The sequence below is a fragment of the Rhipicephalus sanguineus genome, chromosome 10 (genome assembly GCF_013339695.2).
Source record: "Rhipicephalus sanguineus isolate Rsan-2018 chromosome 10, BIME_Rsan_1.4, whole genome shotgun sequence".
NCBI classification, from domain to species: domain Eukaryota; kingdom Metazoa; phylum Arthropoda; class Arachnida; order Ixodida; family Ixodidae; genus Rhipicephalus; species Rhipicephalus sanguineus.
This window is the reverse complement of record NC_051185.1, coordinates 124,533,907-124,546,606: the sequence shown is the minus strand read 5'-3', so window position 1 is coordinate 124,546,606 and position 12,700 is coordinate 124,533,907. Positions and strand designations below refer to the sequence as shown.

The 12,700-nt window shown below is 46.1% G+C and overlaps 1 protein-coding gene across 2 annotated transcripts in view; it reads right to left on the bottom strand.

Moving 5' to 3' along the window:
• LOC119372426 (uncharacterized) overlaps window positions 1–12,700 on the bottom strand; it is a 140,116-nt gene that overhangs the window by 38,216 nt on the left and 89,200 nt on the right. For both annotated transcript variants that reach the window (XM_037642905.2, XM_037642906.2), the window contains exon 9: window positions 1,683–1,898. In XM_037642905.2, the coding sequence (XP_037498833.1) occupies window positions 1,683–1,898 (216 nt within the window). The remainder of the gene's footprint in view (window positions 1–1,682; window positions 1,899–12,700) is intronic.

The following is a 12,700-nucleotide window of genomic DNA, read 5'->3' as shown; positions in this document are numbered from 1 at the left end:
ACATAGCAGTAAGTCTTTGCTCAAGATTAGCGATTTTATTTAGCAGATTACTACTTTGGCTTTTTGTATGTCTGCTTAGTCTGCTTAATTATTTAGCTTTTCAAGCATCCCGAGAGCTTCCTGTAGGTCAGTGTTACTCTTTATCAGGAGAACATCACAATAAGTGCCTTCAACTATCTGCTCGGCCGCGTTGTTGGCCTAGCAGATAATTGAAGGTGTCAAGTGTACTGCACGCTTTTAACAGACAACAACAAAAGTGTGCTGCACCGCCGTTCGCTGTCACCTCGTGCGGGACCACCTTCAAGAGTGCAGTGCGGGTGCCAAGAAACCTCTCTGCACTGACTACATCAACCGCTACAAGAGTAGTGCCGTTGCAAGTGTACTGTACGCTTTTATTGGGGGATGACACAAACGCGCTTTGCATCAGTCTGCTGCTGCCTTCTCGTGCAAAACCACTACAGCATGGATTCTCAACCTTTCTGGCATTGGGGAAGCCCAACAGCTTTTCCAGAGTGCCACGGCACCCCTAACTTTTCCTTGGGCATGAAGACAGTCAAAAGCGGGGAGGTGATAACGCCTCTCGAAGCGCGCAACCACAGTCTCTTTTCTTTACTACCGATGGCCGCCGCCGTTGATGGAGAACTCCGGATAATACATTGACTTGCGATTCTCCCCGCGCCGCAAGCTCCATAAAGCGCCCGCCGACCATACACTGCATGCTTCAGGCACCGCGCAGCGTAAGCAATGTGTTCACGCAAATGAAGCACTGGAAGCACAGAGGCCTGTTTTATGTTTTGCAAAATAAAAAAGGACGCATGCCAATCTCCCAGCAAAACGGCTGTTGGCACTAGTCGTAAAGCTCAGCCTAAACGCTGGTGTATCCCACAGCCGGAAAGAAGCGACGCCTCTTACGCGTATCAAAGCACTCGTTGAGCGTTTTGATTACAATAGCTGACATAAAGCAGTGGCAATTCGTGTACGAAAACTGTGCCACGAATAAAGTGCCGAGGTGCCCGTTAATGTCGTTTGAACTGGTTTGAACGCTCACGAGCATGAATTACCAGCGCTGTGTACATTTTGTCACTGCGAGTCCGCAAATCGTGCAAAATTCATGGCAGATGTGCAGATGTGGCGGCCGACGGCTTCGTTAAATGCTAAATGCAATGCAAATTTGCTTGTCTAAATAAATTAGTTACTAATGGGGGTAAAACGGGAACGGGTTGAATTTGTTTTGGCCGCTTGCGGAACCCTAAGATGTCCTTCGCGGAACCCAGTTTGAGAACTTATGCGCTAGAGAACTTATGCGCTTCGCTAGAGAACTTATGCGCTTCGCGCTTACGGCGAAACTGTGACTTTTTTTTAATGCTGGCATTGTAAGCAGCTCTGTTCCGTTATCTCAGTTTTCTTTGAAGCCAACAATTTTCTGGGTGATGCAGTGACAAAGGCAATTTGCGGTGTGCCTTTGCCGACCACCACTGCTTTGGAAAATGCAATGCACCTTCCACTCTCAATCACCATCACTGCGTTTTGGAAAAGTATCGCCACATGTCCCGATTTTGCCAATCCATCCACCAGTAACTTGTGCGAACCTTCTTCTGCTGCGAGTGGCATGTATAAGCTCTACAATTCAAAAGCCATTTTTCACATTTCTTGGTAGTTTCACTCGCCAAACAGTGACTCACCAGGAGGACCCGGATCCACTCGAGGCTTGTGGAACATAGGGAGGGGCGAGCTCAGGACGAAAGGCTTGTTGCGTGCCAACCAGGACTGGCGCCGCACCCAGAAGGCACCCAGCGCAATGACCACAGCTACACCGGCCAGCAATGGGAGCAGCAGAAGCCACAGCAGACGACTCTGCACAGCTGCCCCACCTGTTTGCTCTTTGGAATCCACCGGAGCTGCAGAAAACAATAATGAACAGTGCTCAGGGTTGCCAGGTTCAAAATGGCAGTGAAGACGCCTTGTAAGGAGCCATAAAACGCCGCCATGCTGCCTTTGTGTGCATCAGTCACTCAAGAGAAATACAAAAGTGCTCCATGCGGAATCGAGAAAGTGTTCGAGAAAGTGTGTCTCGGTTTGTTAATAATCATTGTCGTAACTAGATAGGACGGCTGCCATGGTAAATATATTTTCGCGTCCCCGGCCCTTTTTTGGGCAAGTGAATGAGTGATTTCTTGGGTGATTGTTCACTGCAGTGGACTATAGCCGTCTTGCACATCCAGCGCAACGTATGACACACCAGAAGTCCACAAGGTTAGAAAAAATGTGAAAGAAGAAATGGACCTTGCCGGTGTCCTGTTGTCATCTCGCTTTACACGAAATATGCGATATTCATAAGTTACATAGAACCACACAAAAGAGATCAACGAAGTAGACATGTAAACGGTTCTTATCGTTTTTGGCCACATCACCACGAAATGTATTGTTCAAAATTACTTATTGCGTACATAAAATCTGCATACTATGCCTACATTTTTTTTAGCAGCGAAGCTGTTTAGCATGTTGTTCCCTGCGAGTCGGACGCACAAAACTATCATCTTAACGGGTATGTGCCACTGTGTGGCCTATAATAAATGAGTATGTGCCACAGATATTGGGTAAATCCCACCACTCACCACTCGTCCACTAATAATGAAGACGGCAATGGTTAGCGCACTAAATGGCTGCGAAGCGACGGCAGCGAAAGACAAAAGGGTAGAAACACAGAGAAAGACACAGAAAGAAACATACGCGAAAGCAATCTAGAAGGAACAGAAGCAAGACAGAAAGGGAGGAATAAGTAAAAAGAAAGAAAGAGAGAGAGAAAGAGAAGGAAATCGACATACAAAGAGCGACAAAGATAAATAGATATAGAGAGAAATAAGGAAATAGAAACAGAGAGAAAAATAAAGAAAAAGAAGAAAGATAGAAATAAACAAAGCGAATCAAGGAAGGCTGCACTCTTCCTTCAGGCTTGGCACCACTAGTGCGAAGCTGCCGTAATTTTTTATCAATGCTAACGATGCATTCAAAAACGCATTCCAGCAAACCCTGTTGTCGCATATATTATTGCCTTTTGCAGCACCAGTGCTCATTTACATTTTTAATTGTATTACATTACAAGTGTCACGTTATTGCAAGTTAGTCAAGTCTAAAAAACCATAATTTAAAATAAATGCTGTACAGGGGCATACATGAACAATATGTAGACATAAGTCCAATGTGTCTTGAAAATGATTACTAAACTAAATATACCATAAACCCTCGTTATAACGAAATCGCTTTACTTGAAATAACGCTTCATTCGGCGGCGGCCCTTTTGCGCATGCAGTGTCAAATTAATGCTGCCGACGTCTCATGCAGGCACAGCACAGGCCACAAAAGTGCCAAACACGCGCGCCCGATGACCGCCTAGCAATGGGTACCAAGTGAGTGCCCAGTGCTCCCAGCTATTTAGAGTCACTGACGGATTTTTTGTTCTCCGAAAGTTCGGACTTGACAAATGCACCGTCAAGGTTTACTAATACACTTTCGCAACCAATTTTTTAGATAAATTTATGCCCTAAGCTTCGATTTTTCGGACTAAATCGCTCGTTTTCAGCCAGGCTGCTTGATTTGGAAAGCCGTTGTGTTGGATTTTTCGCCGGCTCGGTCAAGTTTAACTTCCAGTGGCCAGTTGTGTTGCTTCCAAGATTTGGAGCACGCACAATTTTCAAGTATCGAAGGCCATGCCCACTCTTCCTTGGCTGGTAAAATGCTCTAATGGACGCAGCTTTTCTTTTTCGAGGAGCCTTATAGCCATCATTAAATAAGGCAGTAGGGTTTTCCTTGTGTGCTTGTTTTCCCGGTTATCATTCCGCACATGGTCAAGTTGGTGGTGTGTGAAGTGTTTTTATGCCATCATGCGCGTCACATGTTCTCTGCCGTTGCGGTTGCTCAGTGCTTACGGTGCTCAGCTACTGACCTGAAACACACTGGTTTGAAAACACACAGGTGGTCGCTTTTTGGTGGAGGCAAAATGCTGGATTCCTGCATACTGTGAGGTGTCAGCAACGTTTTTAGGTTACTTCAGTTGGCAAAGAGCGCAGCCTTCCAGTGATGCGGGGCGGCTCGCCGCGAACGCCAACTAGGTGGGGGCGCTGCGGTCGCTTTAGGATTGGTCTCAGCGCGTCGTCTGCTACTCATTGAAAGGGGCCGACAAGCAACTACCACAAGGGTTAACTCGATGTGGTAGTCGCTCTCATTTCACTTAGCATGAGTGAAACGTGCGTTTTAGTTGTATCTCAGCATCATAACAAAAAACAGCACGTAAGACAGGGCATGAAAAAAATAAGTTAAGGCCAACTCCGGCGATTTTTAGGGGTAATTGGATCTTAATAAAGTTCACTGGGTACGTTCCTTTGCACGTTTCAGTCATTTATACCAAATTACAGGTTGGAGAGATACGCAGACTCTTTACAAATGAATTTTACAGATTGCCCCGACTCTCCCAACTGGCTTCCCACAATTATTGACAACATTGTGTGTGTGACATCATTTACGGCAAAGCAACGGAAGTGACGGAACCGAAGTGCCACTACATCGTCTGCTGTCCACAAGGCAGTGATCGCGTGTGTTTGGCCAACGCTTCCATGGTTCGGCGTGCGAATTTCAGTTCCTTGTGGGCCTGCGTGCGATGGGTGGCAAGTGGTGTTGCGTTGTGGCTGCACACCATTCCCCATATGATTACCTGAACAGTCACGAAACACTCGCAGTTAACGATTACCTTCGTCTCGATATTAGACTATTTTAGCTAGCAGTGCCGGTTTGCTGCACGTACACTGCGGTAATACCGTACCGGCTGAAGAGTGCACATGCGTGAACATTGCCGTACGGAAACATTTACCGTAACGTAAACAAGGTCCACCGGGACTATCCGTGTATCGTAAGCTGCGCGTCGTGCATAAGGTTCGTACTTGGCTTATACTTATTTTGATCGACCTCACCGGCGCGTTGTCAAACGCCAATATCCGCAAACTTATGTACTCTTCCCATCGCAATGTTAAAAAGTTTTAGTTAGTCTGCAAACTTCGACGCTAGAACTTCATCCCGATCGCGGCAGCCACGAAATTCAGCCTGCTTCAGCCACCTGGACAGGTTGTGCCATCTGGAATTGGAATGCGCAACCAGGCATGCACATGGCTAAACAGGTATGTTTTACTTCATCGCAGAGGAATGGCTTTTGTAAGTGGCCTCCAAATGCGTCTTAATCGCAGCTGTCATTGTGCGAAAGCTTCGAGGAGCATATGCAAGCGGCAAGGTAAGCCACAGACTTGGTGCGGCTGTCGCTGCGTGGTCACCTTTCTGCTGAGCGTCTGCTTTTCGCCACTCTCGCAGCTTTCATACTCCCCGCTAGAGGAACCGGCATGCCTTGCGCAATTTCCGGTTTTTAACAAGTTTTACATCACGCAAAGACAGGCTGCTTGGTTGGATTTCGGTTTCAGTGTTGCGCTTTCTTGATTATTTCAAATTATTGTGCAATTTGTCGCGTATTTCTACTATCGGGCCCGTGACAGGAGCGTACATAGAAGTGCCATTACATTGACATGGCCTAAAAATTGCAGAAGTGGGCCTTTAAGGCAAACACTGCACAGTGCACTTACCTTCATTCTGTTTCCTGTTGTAACCGGCATTAATTTTTCGCCTGTATATGCACAAATCATATTAGGATCCCGTAATGCTCAATCATATTGCAAGCGCACCTCAACACGTATTACACCAGCTGCTGAAAACCCTACCAAATCGAAAAACTAGCAAGAAAGCCAGAAGAATACGTCACTTTCATTCGATTTCATGAAACAGAATGCAACAGGTACATTATTTGCAGTGACGTATTTACAAGGTGTGTGCGAGTATTCGAAAATTTCAATATTCAAATGAAACAGTGCCCTCTCCGATTCTATCATCAAATCGAATAACGATCATTTGAAATGACGGTTATTAACATCACAGCGCTGTGCTGTGTCCACTTCTCGTCTTCGTCTGTGTTTTTCGCGCTGTTAGCCCCGATGAATCTGCACCAACTCGCCCAGTATTCCGTCCTACTTAATGTCATTTGTAAGCTCGAATATTTTACGAGCATTTCAAAATGTCAACTGCAACGAAGTAAGGCAAAAATTGGCACAAAAGCACGACAACTGTCATTCCTGTAGGGCACATTAGAGGCATAAAAGGCGACAGCTCATGTATAAGGCACGCTACCTCGCTTGGGGAGCGCGTCTTTACTGACAACGAGCATTCGCGCTTTCTGAACAATTATGCGGATACGCCTATACTTACTCCCTCCAGTTGCTTCCCTCGCTCAAGTCCTGCCGTGAAAGGGCTCCAATTTTTAATTATTTTTAGTTGCCTTCATTCACTAACCAAAGAAAAACAAATCACTATTCCAGTGCATCCCTCTCGCCATACGCCTACAAATGCTGTGTATCTATAGCATGCGCCCATTCCAATACGCATCGACCTTCTTTTACAGCAAAGCTGTATATGAGTACAGGTGAAACCTTAATTTTCAACATGAGTTTTTGGCAATGTATATATTCGCATGTATTCATGTACCCACTCGCATGGGCCGTGAAGGGCCTGCAGTTTACTTAAGAAAAATAGAAAAAAAATATGGAATACACTTCTATCTGACATTGTACTCATCGACCTTTCTTTCTGGGATTACTTCTCATGTAATGTCCCATTTTGAAACCTCTGAGTATAATAAATAAATAAATAAATAAATAAATACTACACACATGAATATGAGGACGTGAACATCAATTTGTATACATTCGTTCTAAGAACGGCTGTTCCAGATTCGTGACTTATTCAAAAAGTATATCATATTCAATTCTATGCGCTTCTGTCACTATTCGATTCGGCCTAAAAATCACTACTGGCACATCCCTAATACAATAGGAAAGCTGCTTATGATGACGGAACTGTACGGGAAGCCTTCATATTAGCTTTAATTTATTTTTGCTGATGCGACCTTTAGACCTTAGGCTCTTACAAGCGTCTTTGACAGCAAAATGCATCCTGAACACTATATATGAGTGATGAACCTAGAAACGAAAGTAGTGGTGGTCCGCCACGGTGGTGCAGTGGTTATGGTGCTCGACTCGGGACCCGGAGGTCGCGGGTTTGATCCTAGCCGGGACGGTCGCATTTCGATGGATGTGCTAGAGGACCGTGTACTGTGCAATGTCAGTGCATGTTAAACACCCAATGGTCTAACTTTCCGGAGACAATACAACGGCATGCCCCATAATCATATCGATCGTGGTTTTGGCACGTAAATACCCCAGATACTATTGCAGCAGTGGTGTCCTTGTGAATGGGCAACCGACACTTGTCACATCACAGTCCCGAAGTGTGCCAAGAAGGGTTCAAAAAGTGTCGGAACAGACCCGGTTACTTTGGAGCTCCACTGAAAACTCCCAATTAATGGCGTTCGCAATTAACAAGAGCGAAGATTGTGTTAGCAGCTCTTCTGTATCATTATCCAAAAAAGAGATAAAGTTCTTGTCGCGGTAGTGGTGGTGCGGTTGCTGTGACGCGATGTGGTGCATGGGTGTCACTCTTTCCTTTTGTACCTGGGTATATTATGTTTCCATGCGAAATAAACCTCAGTTGTTAGCAGTAGCGCTGTGTCCTCGTGCCTTCCTGCGTCCTGGTGTTTTCGTGCGCTAAATCTTCGATATGAAAACTTGGTTTCAATGCCTTTAAACATACAGAAAAGCTCCCATGAAAAAAATTTACACCATCTCCCGCTAAAGGGGACCATGAGGCGATGCGAAGCCGGAGCACTTGCACGATCGCGTTCCGTTTGCATTCGTTGGGCATGCTACCGACCTCGCGCCGTCGAATGCGCAGAGGAACACTACGCGCGTCGTGTCTTCCCTCTAGCCTGGCCATTAATTCTCACAGGGCGAGCGGGGAACGCGGTCGGCAGGAGCGCGAGAGGAGAGCAGCGTAGGAGAGGAGAGTGAGGGGGAGGGGACGCGCATGCGCTGGCGCTCGTCGCGGCGCTGCGCAGGAGAGAATTTCGGCATGTCGAGCCCGCATTTCAGAGAAGTCAACCGAAGCAAGCTCTGGACTGAACGCGCGCAGCGCTCTACCACTTGAAGGAGAGGAGGCTAGAGGAGGAGAGTAGCGCATGTGCCGCGAAAGCAGAAGCGAGAACGCAGGAGAAGCGCGAGCAGGTGCTGGTAGAGAAGTGAAGAGAGTAACGTGCAGCTGATGGAGAGAGGGAAGGAGGAGAGTTGCGCATGCGTAGTGTGAGTGCGGAATACCAGGCCGACGGCGGAAACATACCCCCGAGCAAGAGATGCTTCGCATCTAAAACGTCGCGGTACGGGACTTGCCACAGCCAAAGCATACTGCAAACAACAAGTCGCGGAGCACTGTGCACCTCGGCATGCCGAGAATCCATGCTGACACTTCGCGGTATCTACTCAAATACGTATGCACGATCACTGCAATGAGCTTATTGCTTGGTGGAACGCGTGAAACCTCAGAATATATGAGCACAAACCAACAACGCAGCAAAAGCACATGGCTGAAGCAAGCATCGCCCTTCGTACTGCATCTCAACTGATCTCAACGATATGCCAGCACCACCTCTCGCGACGGCGACAAAACCTGGTTGCCTCTCGAAGCTAGTTTGCAAACTGAAAATAATCTAAAAATGTTGGATGTCAGTGCAGGCTGAAAAACCCCAGAGAGTGTCAATAAATCCCGCCACCCAGACGAGACATTGCGTGAATCTTTTTGTGACCGGCGTCAAATTTTGTTTGCTTGGTGCCATGGAGTCACCAACTGAGCCACCCGCAACGGTAGGCGGCAACAATCGCCAACGCGCTGACGACGTTACTGTAACCCAAAGACAACCAAATCTGCATGTCCCCAAGTGGAGCATGAAGCAGGGCATTATTGGAGATTTTTTAGGCTGCTCTAATCCACATAAACTTGACTTTAGGTCCTAACAAATTTTCAGACTTCAATTTTTCGGACTATTTTGCAGTCCCCGCCAGGTCCGGAAAATCGGTCGGCGACTGTACTGCAGAGCGAACGGGAGCTGTAAAATTTCATAATACAGCGCGCCCGTATTGTTAATCTCGGCCGTAATCTCATCGCTGGTGTGTCCCGCCGTAGAATCTACATGAAAACAAAGTTTTTTTGGTGCTTTGCGACACCAGAAAACCGTGGTCTCTTGAATGCCGAAAGTGGCCAAAATTATCAGAATAATTTGTTCTGTTTAACAGGAGGTTTATTTACTGAGAGACTAACAGGGATACAGAGTCCAAGTTCGACACCAATCATATTTGAGACATTTTTTCCATTTAGGCAGCAGTACCGTTTAAGAGATTTCTGTTTATCGAGAATCTATTGTGATTACTTTCCCTGAAGCTTACTTTGTTCCTGAGATAACTAAAGTTGACTGCCTATTGTTTAGGGACATAATAGAACAAAAAGTGTTGAATTAAAGACATCCTTTAGGATACAGCAACAAAGGCTAATGACTAAAAATTGAAATAATGTAAAGAGATGTTTCTCTTTTTGGCCATTCTTAAACAAAAGCAGAATAAACCTTATGATTTGAAAAGCAGTCGCTATCTTGACAATTATTTAAACAGGCTAGCACTCAAAACTCTGCTACTCTACTTGGATTCTCTACACATCTAGGTTCCCGTTCCAAAAAAGAATTATTGTTGTGTCTGCCTTAGGTGCCGAGATATATGAGCCTCAAGACTGAACGGTCACCAATTCACATTTTTAGAAAAATGCAAGAGATAGATAGCACGCAGTCTATTTTATTAATAATACATTGAATGTGCATATTTTTCAATGCGGATGCTAATAGCCAACAGTAATACTATCTCACCGCTGCGTAGCAGTGCTGTGGCACTTCCTCAGTGCCTGCTGGGGCGGTATTCTCAAACGATCGCGATAGGCGATAGTATCGCGTTTGGTGACGTAGAATGCGATGCGTTCAATAAGTGAAGGAACACTTGCCTGTGACACTTGCCTGTGACATCATTGTTGCACTGGCCGTTGGTGTTACGAATGTCTCACAACAGAGGAGTGAGCGTACCGTACGAGTGCAGAGTGACCCGAGTGCGGCGCTTTCGAGCGTATGCTGGCTTCTACGCAGTCGCCAGGCTCGGCTGTGGCTACTTGAAATATAGGACGTGTTACAAGTGCTTTCAACGATTTTTTGTGCAATTGTTGAATGCACAGTATAATATTTAAAGAATGGAACTTTGTGTGAAATGTATGTTCGATGAGAGTTTAGTACCACGTACTAAGAGTTCAGCTGTAGTGTGCCACCGCAGCGACATCGTCTCAGCACCTCAACATGTTGCTGGCGTGCGATAAACCATGCGAGCAACGCATAGTTTATGTTCCTGGAACGCTCAAACCACAAAAAAGCGTGCGCTGGCAAAGAAGGAGTACTGAAAACACCCAAAGGTAACGCTCACTGAAAGCATCAGCGTAAAAAATGCTGCGCACATCCACCGAGGATTAAATACTAGAAGCCACCGTCTATGTCTATGAAATGCTAGACTTCACCACCAACCAACGGTGATAAGGCGCGTTCATTTATTCCAGGCATGTCAGAAGCGCCGTAGAGCCCCGTCATGTCGACGGAAATACTAGATGGCGCCCTCAATTTTCCGGTTTTGCTCAATAGCCAATCAGCGCGCACCAAAGGCGATACTTTTGCGATCGTTTGAGAATATGGCCCCTGGACCCACTCGGCTGAGGTACATTTGCAATCAGACGCTCGGTCCATGTCCTTTTTATTCATCTTATTCATGAGTGGGAGGCTGGAATTTGGATCGAGTTCCTCCAAAATACCTGATGAGGTTTTCAAATTGCCACAGTACAACTTCATTACTGCCTCCGCAACTGCAGCTTTATGAATCAAACAGCGCATGCATACGACCAGGATAGAGAAAGGAAACACACGACAGGGCCTTTCTGTGTCCTGGTCATATATGTGCAGAATTTGATTCATAATGCTTCACCAACAAGCCCAAGTTCACACTATAGTAAACTGCAGCTGCGACAGCAAACTGTGAAGCATGTTGTCTTCTTGTCAAAGCCCAAGTTGGTACATCTCTAGACTGGGCACTGATCGGTCACAGAGCTCTGGCCACAAGTGCTGGCAAATTATAAAGGCGACTTGGAGCAGGTTCCCCTTGTTTTGCTGCTGCTGCATTTTGGTGGCACCAAGAGTTTGGGCAGTCAAAGTGACATTACAAAAAGCTTACTGGAGTGTGAAAATTCGCAGACATAGAAAAATGCTTGCAGAACCAAAAAATGTCTTGTTCTTTTAGTTGATCTTTTTGCTATTTTTCGGTCCCAAAGAGCAGTGAGCCACCTTAACTTCTGCAAGACAATTAAGCTAAAACAAGGCTTTTAGGAGCAGCACTTGCTTATGAAACAGAAGAGCAGTCATGGTAAGCTATGTGATAACTGCGGAACTAGTGGAAACGCCGGGCTAAGCAAACATTGTCTTCTTTTCGCCTGAGTGGCATCCCCGGCCTTTCCGAGTAGCATTCACATGCTTCCCTACTTTTGTTTTCCCCTCTGGAAAGGAGCCATCCTGGGGACTTGGGGGCAGGAGACGACAAAGGGGTTTTAGCCGGTCTATGTGAACAGTCTCACGCCCACGGCATCACCGATCAGAAGACGGCGCAAGCAGCTGCACTATGTATTTCACAGAAACACCGTCGCTATCACGATGGTGTTTCTGGCATTGCTGATCAGCAGTAGTATGGGAGAGGGCAATCTGGTGACATTCTTTCACACATTTAGTAGCTTGTGACACTGTCGTTGAGTCATCAACAACAGGGCAGTAAGGAAGGATGGTGTCTAGCGTGCAAGAAGACTCGTGTCCGCAAAGTAGCAAGTATGGAGAGAATCCAGTGGTTGTTTGAACAGCAGTATTATGCACGTACGTCACAAAATTGAGAACACAGTCCCAGTTGGAGTAATCGGAAGCGACGTACATTAAATATATACCCTAATGTTCGGTTCAATCATAGTCACAGTAGAAAACAGCACAATACAACAAAGACGAGAAAGACCAAAGAGGACCAGCGCTGACTACCAATAGGTGCGTTTATTGATACTCATCCTGGAAAGGGGGAAAACGCATGCGCAGACGCCCTGATTTGTGAAATAGCATGAAATGCCGAACTGCCAGCCAATCTTTCTGTCATGTCGTTGGTTTGGGGATGGTATGCAGTGGCAGTCGTCCGATGAATGACTTGGCACTCGTTCGAAAGCGATTCGACTGTAAGAATGGCAAACTGGGCTTGTTGGCTTAACATATTTGAAGTTTAAGGCGCGAATAAGACACGGACGAAGATAAGGCGCTCCGTGTGTGTGTTCCTTATCTTCGTCCGTGTCTTATTCGCGCCTTAAACTTCAAATACGATTCTACTGCATCCAACAGAAACCTGCGTCCTTGGTCGCTGAGCAGCTTACGTGGTGCGTCATGACGTAGAATGATGTGATGTAAAATGAAGAAACCAGCGTTACTTGTCAATGAAGATGGCAATGTAATGATGAAGTTTCTGCGTAGCATAGGTTGATCGATGGCGACGATTATCCAGCAATTTTCGGCAGGTGTGATTAAAAGATGTCCATACAGATCAATACCAACACCACAGTTGAAAGGTCT